This window comes from Mya arenaria, chromosome 7, assembly GCF_026914265.1.
Source record: "Mya arenaria isolate MELC-2E11 chromosome 7, ASM2691426v1".
NCBI classification, from domain to species: domain Eukaryota; kingdom Metazoa; phylum Mollusca; class Bivalvia; order Myida; family Myidae; genus Mya; species Mya arenaria.
The window spans coordinates 2,807,994-2,822,547 of record NC_069128.1 but is presented as its reverse complement, the minus strand read 5'-3'; the positions used below and the strand labels follow the sequence as shown (position 1 = coordinate 2,822,547).

Below are 14,554 nucleotides of genomic sequence, written 5' to 3'. Positions count from 1 at the left end.
TACCTTAATATTCGTTAAAGTTGACACTAGACAAGAACTGGAAATATATAATATTAACCCTTTTTCCACTTTGTGACAACAAAGACCTTCAGTAAGTAACTAATATGAATCGGAACTAAACACACGCGCTCTAAGTGTAATAGAAAAAACAACATAATGATGTTGATTTCTAAAATGCACCATTCGTGAAAAAATTGCTTTCCATGATTAGTCGGTGGAATAAATGTCGATCTTACACAGAAATATCCTCTATAAAATATCCTTGCTTTATATATTTTTCTTTCGATTGACCCTTTTTTTGGCATGTATCGAAAAATTGAATACTAACGATAAAACTTCATTATTACTAAAAGTAACAAAACAATATATTCCTACCTCAATGTCAACAATTTCCCGTGTATATTTATTCCGAATTATCACAATACAACCATCTTTAGCATTCCTAGGCAAACTAACGTTTGGATGGTTACCCGGAAGTGGTATTTTTCTGGGCACAAATCTCGAATGCCTAATTCTTCTGTGAAACGAGGCAGTTTTTCGAAAGGTCCCCATAGTGACACTTATTGCATTATTTGTTGCTATTACATATTTAAGACGCAGTTTGAATTCATCTGTTACTTTAGATCCATTTTGTAAGAATAACACAACCGTTACTATTTACTGTAAGTCAATGATAAAGGAAATATGATATTGAAGAATATCTGGAAATTGATGATTGAAGCTAAGAGCTATTTGTGTTTACCTCCGGTTTTTGTCAAATCACAACCTTTTGTTTACTAAACGAACTTTCTATATATTGATATTATAATTAATCGTATAGTTTTGAAATAATATCTAGCACAACTCATTAGATGCTTCGTGAATAACCGATTGTCATTGGAACAGTCAAAGATTGATTTTGAAGATCACACCTAAATTGTTTAACAAAGAGCAATATGTTATCTGCATGCGCTATTACCTAGCAATTATTTACGATTAAGTAATTTCCAATCTCCCATACTTGCCAGAACTAGAGAAATAATCTGCAAAAGTGTTTATATTTCAAGGACTGTTATGCTCTTTATCGTAACAAGTTGGCACTTTAAGAACATATATTAGGCTAATCACTGGTACAGTGGTACAGACAATGAGTGCTGCTGTCACATTTTAATTGTTCATTTACAGGAAAGCAGCATAGTCAAGAGCATTACATTTATATACATATTTATCGATAAAAAGTGTATGTTATCATTGTTATGACTACCATTAGCACGTCACGATATTAATCGTACCCATCAAATTTTCATATAAGAGACATTGCATGGATAAATCCAAATCTTTTCTGGAAAACCAACAGCACATGCTCAAGATTTATGTATAAGTAATGAGAGGGCCAAATAAAAAAGTCGTTAACAAGAATAAACTCGTGAAATGTACTTAGATATGTACTAAAATGCTTAAATGCTTAAACGTGTCTTGTTTTATGACACAATTAGACATTTAGACAAGAAAATGGATGATCTGCTTTAGACATAACTAATTATTTTTAATGTAATAAATTGTAAATATTTCGAATTTGTTTACAATAATTTCTACCGTTATTGATATGATTAGCTTTACAAGAACAGATAAAAAATCACAAAAATGGCAGTATTACCTCGAAACATTTACGGACAGTGAAAAATGCGACAGACTTCACGATTCCAATTATGCATGTAGCAATGAAGTGGACACTCTTCATTCAATATGAGTATATTGCAATGTTATTTAAAATACTAGCGAGGAAAAGAAACTGTGAATGACAACCATTGTCCTTATAATCTGTAATCGTTCGATATTCCATTCAAGGAAACTTTCATAGAGAAGGTATTTTAGATAAATTTTGATTGTATTGTAGTTAGAAGCCTAACCCTAACTTAAAGCTGCACTCTCACAGATTAACCATTTTTACAACTTTTTTATTTTTTGTCTTGGAAAGAGCAAATGTTTGCGTATAAATCTGCAAACCAATGATATAAGATTGCTTACAAAATATCTGATCTTAGATTTTCATATTTCCGGTCGAAAAAGAATTTTTATGGCCAAAACCGTTACTAACGGCTTAAGATAAATATATAATGCATCAATTTTTAAACTTCAATATGAAAACAAAAACGTTGTCATAAACGTTCAATCTGGGAGAGTGCAGCTTTAAATCCAAACTTCACCAACTTTAAGTAAATTTTTCAAAAATATTTTGTTTCAAACTTTTTGATACTTACCTCAAGGTCAACTAATTGTTTTGTATGTTTATTTCGTATTTCCACAAAAGTAGGGTCCCTTTGTGTTCGCTGCATGATCTCCCCTTCCGTTCGTCTCCTTTTATCCGGAAAAGGAATTTTCTTTGTTATAACTTCATGCCCTTGAAGTCGTTTATGGAAATCGGCTGTTTCTTTGAATGTTCCCATGTTTTCTTTTTTCGGGGATGAGTAACAAGTTACCGCTGTATCACTGATTTGTCTTTACAGACCTATTTTGTAGTTTGAAACATACTGCATTATGAAAGTCAACGGCGGATAAATATTCAACACACATACCAGCTACGAACCTCCTTACTTCTTTTCAACTGGTACTTACATCTAGTCACTATATCCCAGCAGAACTGAAACGTCAAAACTGAGTATACATTTTGAACGCTGTATTATTCGATTAAATATCCAGCTAAACTGTGTCTTAAATAACCTGCATTATACAAGGCTAGGCGTCGGTTGAAAAATACATATAAAACTCTCGGTTCTTATAGCTCCAACGGTTTGCATTCTTTGTCAGTATACAATGTAGTTACTTTCACATTTGCATTGGAGATATAAAGGTGTGTCGTCAGTTTCAATGTTAAATACATACAAATATGGTTATTAAAAAAAGCTTGTCGCTAATCACACTGAGTGTTCTACTCCGGTACAATAGATTCCTCTAGGTACATAGGTTTATAACATTCAGAGTCACCTTAACCTAAGTTGAAGCAATTCTTTAGTACACTTTTACGCTCTTTATCCTAGTAAATATATGATACAACAACACTTCTGCGTTCTCTGATCTAGTTTAGTTATGCTTAAACAACACTTCCGCTCTCCCTGATCTCGTTATATTATGCTTAAACAACACTTCTACGTTCTCTGATCTCTTAAGGTGATGCTTACACAACCTTTTTACGTTCTCTGTTCTAGTTAAACTTTGCTTTTAAACACTTTCACACTTTCTTTTCCAGTTAAACGGTGAAACGACAGGAACAAGTCTAATAACCATACAGTGTGCTAGGTCACGCAAGCCTGTGTTTAAGAGCGATAATTACAACATTTATGTAAAGCCATCTCCTGCATGAAGCTTTGTTTTCGGTCATTATAATTATACACCTATCTTTAGACACATAAACCACCCAATCCAATAGTTCCCGAAGGACTTTCCCCAAAAGCTCTCGTATTTCTATTTACTTAGCATACTGTCCTTAAGTAACATCAAGCAGACATAGTTGCGATAAAATGTTAACTTATAGACGATACGAAACTACTCGTATTCCTATGATCAGTCATACTCTGAAACTACCAGCTTCGAACCACTTTATTTCCTTTCCAATAGTCACACACTCTACGTAACAATTGACACTTTGTGGCGTCAGTAGAACTAAATATTTCGAAGTCCTCTAATGAAACAAAGCTTTCCGATAATTAACGCTCCTCTGATTACCACAGGGGAATGATTCATGTTTAAGAGTCCTATTGGGTTCTCCTTTCTCAGATTTTAACACCCATTTTTATTCCAAAACAAACGTTTCATCAGATGTTAATACAGAAAAGGCAATTAATCATGTCGATAAATCTAAATCAAATTCTTACTTGGTTTTTATTGCATTATTATTTGTAAATGCTCGAGGTTAACCCCGTTAAATCGTAGAAGATTACCTAAAAGAGTGTGAGTTTTCCAATCATTATTTATGATTAAACTCAATAAATTTATAATAAAAAAACGGTGAACTGCCTTTCGGCAATTGCAAATATTTATATATTCAATATAGCGTTAAAAGTGATTTTAAGTGATAAAAGAATACTAAGTAATTGTGACGTAATATGTTAAATTGTTTCCGGTTACGGTCATGTCGATTTATTAACAGAATGAGTGAGAAAGAATAACTGTAAGTTGAAATGAAGTAAAGTACATTTCTTACCAATTTTTAAAAGAAAAAATGAAATATCGGTGTAACACTAAGTAATATTTTGCGTGATTGATATCATTATCGGGGATGTGAAACTGTGTTTATACCCCGATGATGACATCAATCCCGCAATTCATTCCGTAAGTACTACACGTAGGCATAAAAACTTCCACATCAATGTACTACACATGTATGTACAAAGGCCAAATCAAAGTTCTATACGTGTGTTAGCAAAAGAACAACTCGATGTACTTACTGCACGTGTGCATACGAAAGGCAAATCAAATGTACTACACATGAGCATACTAAAGGAAATGGTTCATATACTGTTTGCAAGATATCTAGAAAAGGGGAATCCTCATTTTCTAACGTACCATAAGTGTGTCTGAATAATTTAACTGTCTGGATTTTCAACCTCAGCAACGGAATAAGCAGTAATCATACACAATGAAATAGTTCTTGACAATTCTACACGCGTCAAAGGAAATACCTTTCTCGGCGTAATAAATTTCCACAATCGAATAAATCTTGATTCTAAGACTAGACTCTGTAGCCAGTTTACAATCCTTTGTTTTATTTGTTTAACGGAGAAGTTATTCCTGGGTTTGATCGTTATTGAAATAACTTCCGTGTCAATAAATTTGATATGCGTTATTGCTCAGGTATTGTATCGGATTGCTTTAGTTTAGATTGCAGCCTTGCTCTTGACTTGTTGTTTACGAGCAAAGAAACAGACTGTGGACAAAATAAGGGAATTCTCGATAATTAAATTGCTCGGAAGCGTTTTATATATGTATTTTTATAAAATTAAAATGATGAAAAAAATCACTTAATCATAATCTTATAACACAATACAATGAGCATGAAAAATATATAAATAATTTATTTGTGTCGTTTTGCTTTTATCTAAGACTGTATAATGATTTAACTATTTTATAAAAGGTTTAATGGTATAGGCGTCCGCCTCTCATAGAAGTGGCTTCGGGTTTGATCCACAACTGTGGAACTTTCTAAAACACTCTAAAATGGAACTCTTTATTGGAGTCCTAGCAGAAAACGGACTCAAAGGAAATTCTATAAGCTATCATATCTTATCAACAATCGCGTTAAAATAACATTGTTAAAACTAATACATCCACTCACCTACACTTTACTTATATGAACCAAAAGAACATTATTTTGATGTTGGCATGATCATTACGTAACATGATGTTCATGTCTTTAATTGCAAGATAAAATGGCACTTCTGACAATTATGAGAGAATAGTAGCACTTAGAGAATGTTGTTAACTTAAGATAATTGTTTCATAGCTACTGTTTTTTTTGCAAACTGATATTCGATGTAAATGATATAACTAAATGTAAACAATTAAAAACATCAATCCATTTTGAGTAAATAAAGAGCAATAAATATCATGATCTTGCACTGATAGAGGACTTTGTTGGACTTTCAAGAAGATACAATAATCAACAATTTATATTTGATAAAACATATAATAACGCCAATGACATCGTTTGTGGAACCGGCCTTACACAATTCTTAAAACATCTTCCTGTGACTTAAAAAGAAAGTATTCATTCATGAAATATCAATGATTTTTGTAGGAATTATATATATTTTCCTTTAGTGTTTTCTTTTATTTGCAAGTGGAAGTAAGCAGAATTTTCATTCCACGTGCCTTTTATATTGCTTTGAGGGACGAAGCCAGGAAGACACATACCAACTTCGTAAAAACACTTATTGAAAATAAGCAAATACGTTTGTTACGCTGATAAATAAAAAAAATACAATAATGTATATCCATGCTATCACATCTTAATATAAACCAATGAAATTCAAACATGAAAAAATGATTGTTGAAATACCTAATGCGAAAGAGATTATGTACAAATGATATCCCTGTTACATTGAAAACACTAAGCATCTGTTTTATGGTATATACAAAATCAAAGGTTTTCAAAGTTGACGAATCCTGCAATTGAACGAAGGCTATGACAATACTTAAAAGATCAATTCAATAACATATATTGTAAAATAATTGTTACAATACAATTCATTACACGTTATGCATTTCACGTTATAAATATATGCACAACACCTGTAGTTATCAATAAAACATGTTTTTACGTCAACCATTAATGAATAGCTGATAAGTTGATCAAAGTGTTTTGCTTGTGCTGAGATTACCAATAACATATACCTTATTATAAAGCTCTACCTGTGTCGCTTTAGTCGTCTGCAAACATATAGCTAATGAGCACACTTGTCTTGTCGAAACGAAAATACTGTGTTATTCATGCATCGTCTGAGCTTTTAAGAACGATAATGAAGCAGAACGAAGCATCTTTTCAGCTGTTGAAAAAACATGAAGCAGAACAAAGCATTGTCTTTCCTGGTTGGAAATCAGTGAAGCAGAATAAACTTAGTCTTTACTGTTGGAAACAAATGCAGTAGAACTGAACATCGTCTTTCATGTTGAAAAATTAATGACGCAGAACAAAGCATGGTCTTTCCTTGTGAAAGTCAGTGAAGCAGAAACAAGCATAGCCTTTACTGTTGAAAAGCTAGTGACGCAGAACCAAGCATCGTCTTTCCTGTTAGAAAAACAGTGACGTAGAACCAAACATCACCTTCCCTGTTGAAAACCTAGTGACGCAGAACCAAGCATTATTTTTTCTGTTGAAAAAATCAGTGAAGCAAAATCAAGCATCATCTCTTGTGAAAAATCAGTGAAGCAGAACCAAGCATCGTCTTTCCTGTTGAGAAATTCAGTGAAGCATATCTAAACATCCTCTTTCCTGTTAAAAAAGGCAATGACGCAGAACAAGCATTGTCGGTATTGCACTTTTGATACTAAAAACGATGTTCAAAAGGGACTCTCAATAAATTATTTCAATTTCAATAAATTGTGTCTGTACTTTTGTAACGTTGTATGTCTGTTTTTGCCTGTACTTGTTAGGCGATATATTCGGCATTGTCAGACACCCCGATACACAACTTCGCTATTCTTGAAATCATGAATAAATAATGATGCACTTTTATTGGTTCCGTAAGGTACCAGATCCATATTCTGGTGAAGCCTTTTTTGTAAAATAATTTTAAACAGCAGTCAAGACCCTACGACCATACAGGCTAACGAGACTTCAGGTTTATTAAACACATTAATTTTAACATGCGTATTCATTTGAAAAATATCCCTTACTTCATGCATATGCTTTAAAAAATAGTTTGTCAATCAACTGTTCTACGGTACTTATAAAGGTTAACGGAATTAAGTACCGAGGTTGCCGACCATTGTTTATTCTGTGTCTTTTAAGTATAGGTTAGATATTATTAAGTAATTTCTTCGTGAATAAGTAACCTAAGGAAGCGGAGCGCAGCGACCGTGGTTTTTAATTCACGAAAAAAAATCTTAATTAATTCTAACCAACTTAGTGTTAGCCCCTCCCAAATTGCATCACCTTTAAAATTAAGCCGTGTGCCTGTCAAAAAGACCTTTCAATAAATGCAAGATAGTGTGTGTCATTTAAACCAGCGTTGACACTTAAAGTGCGCCTTTGCATATGTAAAAGTAGGCTTGGCTATATGCGCATGCGCAGCTATATCAATTTACTTAATCTTGAAGAGTTGTCTTTAGTAAAAAGTAACGATTCTTCACAAATAAGAAACGAAACATTTTAAAAATCTAGCGCCACTGATCAGCTGACAAAGTATGGCAAACACTAAGAAGAGACGGAGATTTTTCACTGCTGGGCGTGTCTCAGTAGTTTCCATGATAACGTGGTATATAGGTTTTTATATTCATGAAGCAATGGCGTTGAATCATTGAAACAAACTGTTGACACATATTTATATTTAGTACTTTTTGCATACACTCAATGATCAATTTTGAAATCTTGTAAGAGGTAGTATAAATTGATACAGAACTGAAACATTTAAATATTGACTATATAACGCGGCATTAATAAAATTGGAGCATCCGTTTCCCTGTTTGATCTGTTTTTGAAGTTTTTTACCGGAGTGAGTCGTTAGGTATTCCTCTCTTTGGCAAAAATGTATAATAGTTGAGAGCAGTTACTGAATTATATTGATTAATCGTTTTCTTTGAAAATATAGAACTATCATATTATCATTTTGAGGATACCAATATTGATTTAAGCATTCAGTTCAAATGATAAATTTGATATTATGAGTAAAAGTTAAATCAATATTAGTATGTGTGTTAATGAGATCAATAAAATTGGCGTAGATAAAAAATACTTTGCCAACTAATGAAAAGAATCAAATTATGACTTGGCTATGCTCTGAATAAACTTTATTTTGTTGCAACCTCAGGCTTAATCCAGATAAAAGTTCCAACAAAGAGAGTCCGTGCCACAAACATTTATACAAGGAAATGTTTTCCAATTTTCATTTCATGTCGCAAATGAAATACCTGAGCTTGTCATACCATAGAAAGTTATATGGCTTGCCAGAAAATCGGCATTGAACTACAAATAGCAACTTTACCCAGTTTCTGTATTAGGTTTTGATCGACCTACGAAGTTTTATCACCAAATATTACATACGGTTGAGGGTATTCTAGTTGTTTAGGTGTTCGCCTCTCACGCAAGAATGAGTAACTGACCCTAAGCATATTTAAATCCATTATATTTTAATATGCTGTTGTATAGCCGTTGACCGATTTTTTAACATCGAGCAAGTGTATTAAGAACATATATACGATGCTCACGATTTGAAACAGACGTACTTTTCCCTATATTTTTCAAAATAAAATTTTGAAAGAATTTCCCGTCTTAGTGTAATTTCAAACTGCATAGCTTATTTATACAAAACTATATTAGCGTTAATCGATGCATCATTGACACGCATGAAAATGATTTTCGTTTTTCAGGCATTTAAGTATGTTGAGATATTGATGGTGAATCAAAAAAGCGGTCGGTTATTTATTTTCTCAATTTTAGAAAATTAGGTGCAGTAAAGACGACGAACGTATCATCAATAAGACGTGGCCTTAAAAGAACTAGACACCAGAGAATACAACTGTAAAAATAGAGAAGTTATTATAAACTTACAAACAATTGACATCGTGGTGAACAGCGCATTGAATCTTACTTACTGATGCATCACATCGCTTACGACACATGTTTCACAGTTTATACGCATTTTCCAATAAGGAATTTACTAGGGTTGTCTACCATATAAATCCCAGTAAGTTAAGAGATCGAATATCCGGTAGCTGTAATGATAATAGTTTTAGTCACCATCGACAGTAATGGGTGATTGTGTACATGGTGCGCTTCAGAAAGGCTGTTTTAAAACATGATTATATCATCCTTAGACATTAATGATTCAAATGACGTTGGGCTTATGACCCAGTTTCCCTTTTCTGCTAATGTAATTAATTGAGCGCAAGTCTTCATAATTATGGACGCTTGTAAACATGCTGCGTTATGGAATGGGTGTTTCCAAAGATGTTATTCAAAAATCCCAGACATTAATCATTCTGGTGACATAGTGGCCCTGATCAAGTGTTCCTGTTCGGCAAATATAATGAAATGAGTGCCCATCTTCAGGGACTTGAAAATAATGGACGCCTGTATACCTATTGCTTTACGGAATGGTTCTAGAATCGTGATATGTAAGTACAAAATTAGGCTCAGAGATTTTGCAAACTGACCAATTATTTAGGTACTACTGTTTTATATGATGGTATTATTGTTTATAAATGCAAATATCCAAAGTACTACAAGGGACGGTTTGCAAAATGACAATGAACTTTGACAAGTTGCCTGTAGAGGCAGATTAAAATATGTCCACAGGATTTGCAAAACACGCTAAATGGTTCATACATGATACAAAACCAATACAACCGGAATAGTATTGCGGTCAGACTCAGCAAAAATGATCACAGAGAATGGCTTTATTTAAAAAGTTGATATCAAAATTTCCGGATACACATGTTTTTGAACATTTCAACTCTTCTTGTCACAGAGTTGATGATTGTTCTTTCATGTATACTAACACAATTCAATACATTTGGCAAAACACATCAAAGGCATTTATGCGTTTCCGTTGAACACCAATTTCTTATTGTAAGAATTCTAAATATTTAACTTATGTAGTTTAAGTACACTATCATATATATGTTATTTCAACTTGTTTGATAGTTGCATTGTTTATACTTGATATATTGATATATCACGCCTCCAACATAAATGACGCAACGCCATTGGTCCAGGACTGGTCAAGTGGTGACCCCATATTTTTCCATGTTGGTTCACCAAATTTATATCCTTCCAAAATGGCGTCAATTTTTCGATTCCCATGACTAAATGAAACACTTAAACATGTAAACAGGTTGTCGACGTGATATATACGTTACGAGGTTAGTAGGTGACCCGAGATGGGATATACGAGGCGCAGGTGACCATATTCGGGTGAGAGCGAATATGGTTTCCTTTGCCCCGTATATCCCATATTGGGTCACCTACTAACCCCGTAACTAATGATATCTAGCATTAACTTGCATATTATCAGAACTATTCTTTCTTTATTGATGCCATATATTGCGCTATAATTGATTAGTAATACTTTGAATTTATGTTGTGTATGTCAAGTGATATTGACCTAATTTCCTGTTCATCAGGTTATTTCCTGTTCATAAGGTCATTTCCTGTATTGCATACAACCTGATAAAGGTTAAAATGGCTAAAACATTTAAAGAATAATGTTTAAGTACTAATTCTGTTATAATTATTGATATGTAAATTCTGAGAATTAAAGACGTATTCCTGAAACTAACGGGACCTGCTATCCACACATTTACAAGAAACTGTTTCAAAATGCATACATTATATCAAGATTATAATTGTTTCAACATTACCTCAAGGTCAACCAATTCCTTCGTATGTTTATTTCGTATTTCCACAAAGGTAGGCTGCCTTTGTTTTCGTTGCATAATTCCGCCTTCCGTACGTCTTTTTTTATCCGGAAAAGGAATTTTCTTTGTAATCACTTCATGCTTTTGAAGGCGTTTGTGGAACTTTGCTGTTTCTTTGAATTTTCCCATAGTGCATGTGTGATGTATTATATGTATTGTATGAACAAATGTCCAACAAAAATAAATTATTAAGTCAATCCTGTGTTATGAGCACTGTATTAAGATCTCACAAAATCATAATCTCAGTTCTTTTCCATTTAACAGGAAATGAATGCTTACGCCGCTATTAAATCACTGTTGAGGTTCTTACCCCCTACATTTTTGTATTACGGAAATTATGATGTGACGCCAATAACATTGTATGAAAACAGGGTAAGCAGCTGCTATTGTTTACTATTCTACGAGTGAATATCTTTAAAATGTTCTTACACTCATCTGGCAAAACGTAATTACCAATGGTAACAGTAAACGAAAAATTGAAATATCCCTTCAATTAAGTTTCTGCCTTAAAACACTTCTAGCTTTAATTTTGTTTTTTATGTCACAAAAGCAGGCATTGAAGCACAATATTCAATTTGCATATTTAATCCTTTAGTATGCCTAACATGTTTATGTAAAGTTCGACAAATCATAACAATGGCTTGATGTATAAACACAAATGTTAGGCAAGTATTCGTCTTGTTACAATCACTTTCCACTCAAAGATCTGACACTTTTACAGTTTCGTATATTTCTGTCACTTTGCAAACTGATTTTCATTCACAAAGAGCAAACACCTTTTTACGAGAGATTCACTTACAGCCAATGTCTTCATATAACAAGTTCGCACCAAATCCACATCTAGAACTACCACCAGACACTTTCAATTGATACTTTTCCTTTGCGTAGAAGTTATCATTTTCGAATCTACTAATAAAACAAAGCTTCCCGATTACTTACGCTCGTCTTATTACCACAGGTGAACGTTTCGTGTTAAATCGTCTCATATGTGTTCTGCTCTCACAGTTATAAACACCTATATTATTATGTTTCAAAGGTTTCGTTTGTGGTTCTATCATATTATTTTATTACAGAAAAGGTAATTAATCACGGTGTTGATTGCAAATCATAACCTTAGTTATTAATAATTCACTAAGTTGTTTGTTAAGAGTTGCCCAACAACAATGCTGTCGATCCGAGTTGTTTTGCTCAGAAAGTGTATAGCAAAAATCGACCGAAATATAATGATGTAGCTCTGTAATATAGGCCGCAACACATTTCAATTTTTGCACTTAACAGTAACATTTGAAATAACTATCGTTCAGAGTCTATGTCGTCAAAAATTCAAAATAATATTGCATTATATCACGTAAATGCTTACAAATAGTAGATTATGCCGACATATGATAGCGAAGGTTTTTAATTCCAAAGGTAATAGTTTGCATTTAATTCTGCACTATTTCCAGAAAAATGATATATTTCCATGTAATAATTCACCAAAACAACAACCCTCCTTTAAGTGACAAGCAAGCAGTTTTTTTCTGAATTATTTATTGCAAAACTGTCGCGATTTCCCATCATGACGACGGGTTTAGCAGTAATTACACTCAATTAACTGCTTCTGGACAATACTCCACCAAAGAAAATACCTTTCATAGGGTAATAAACGTGAACAGTCGAATGAAGTAGGACTCTTTGAGTAATGTTGAAGCCAATTGCCAAAGAATGGTTGTTTTTATTCAATTAGAGAAGTATTTTTTGGTTTTGGATTGGTGTATAAATAATTTCCTTGTCATTAATGAGCACTGCGTCCTTTTATCAATTGTGAAACTTGCAAATGACACGGATGTTAGCGGACAATAAATGCAAAATTGATTGAAGAAGCTGTATCGTAGCAAACATTCGGAAGAGAATGCCGATCTTGCAAAGCTATATCGCCAGAAAGCATGCACTTATTTTTAATTGATATTGCTATTGTATCCATTTATATACAGTACTAATATATATTATCGCAAGAAAATGAGGTAAATTTAATTTGTGATGAATCAAGGCGCATGAAACCCGAATGTGTACGGAAAAAAACGACGTAAACGACGTCCTCAAGTTTTGTTCAGAATATCTTAACAAATAACATTCTTTATGAATGTGATTAAAATATCGAGACACACGCTTATCTATCGTGTTTTCTAAACATGGTTCGTGTAGTATACCTATGCGTACAAAACTCCTTCGCAACCTGTCTTGCACGTAGATACATTTTATTAATCGTGTTTTGTTACAATACGTATACAAAAATCGTAGATAATGATATCCACATAAAAGATATATACCACCGAAGCACGTTACATATTGTCTTCATTACCTAGACAAATTTTGGTATGCTCTTCTATACATGTTATGTCGATATTGGTTGGAAGCTAGGTATAATTGATCACAACCTAAGGCCTAACGACACTTGTGCTGTGATAACTGTTACAGACAGAACATGTCAGGTGTGAGTGTGTGGTCTTGTCCCGGTGTTTGTACGTTTGTGTCTCATATTCACATATTTTTTTCTCATATTTCGTGCCACTTACAGAGTTTATGTTAATTGTCAACGTACATATTTATTGAAGGAAAACATTTAAAAGGTCATTATTTATCCATATCACTAGAAAACTCTCGTCCTCAATAAGATAATTATAGAAAAGCAAAAATGTAATTTTGTTTTTAAAAATGGTATTACTGGAGCAAAGATGACACAAGCTAATGTCTGGGTATAACTATTTGTATGTATATTCAAATGACTTCTCTGAGCCTTTTTGACATTTCTTACCACCAATAAGATAAACAATGCATTTATCGCAATAACAAACATGCCACACAACCGAAAGAATAGTCTTTATTCAGCGCGCACAACGTCACTACGAAATTCGCATATTACGTGACTTTCATTATGCCATATTCTATATTGCTTTATTTACTTATGACTTTCATATTTTAACAAAAAAGTAATTGGTTAAAATAGATTTGTTCTATTCAACTGAAGTAGGTCATAGTTGTGTAAGCACATTATGTTTTTCTCATATTAATATAAAATTTAAAGATACTTTACCATAGAAAATGCAAGGTTCAAAACCCAATTATCCTGACCAATAAACACTGCCGTTTTGAGCCTTTGAGACTCGGGGACAGAAAACTGATTTGTAAGATGTTCTACAATATCCATAATATAAGTAGTCTAGATAAATAAATGTTTGCCTGATTGTAGAAAAAATATTTGTAGCAGGTACAAGAGTTTTGACCATATTTTCTCAAGGAATAGCAACTAACAATTTTGTTTTTCAGACAAAGACTGTAGGCCTCAGTGAAAATTGGCCCAGAGATCCTTGCGCACCTTAAGATTAACTCAATTGTGTACCTTTTGGGACAATTGATAACCTTTGACCAAACCAACTTAACTATTTCCTGCGAGAGGGCGAAT

At 33.2% G+C, this 14,554-nt stretch overlaps 1 protein-coding gene across 3 annotated transcripts in view; it reads right to left on the bottom strand.

The window, feature by feature from the left end:
- Positions 1–14,554, bottom strand: part of LOC128240613 (dipeptidyl peptidase 4-like) — a 252,517-nt gene that overhangs the window by 170,145 nt on the left and 67,818 nt on the right. Inside the window, exon 1 of one of the 3 annotated variants that reach the window (XM_052957307.1) lies at positions 11,056–11,189. The exons of the other annotated variants lie outside the window; for them this stretch is intronic. Coding sequence (XP_052813267.1) covers positions 11,056–11,130 — 75 coding nt within the window. The 5' untranslated portion in view covers positions 11,131–11,189. Of the gene's footprint in view, positions 1–11,055; positions 11,190–14,554 lie in introns of those variants that run through there. 3 annotated transcript variants of the gene reach the window in all.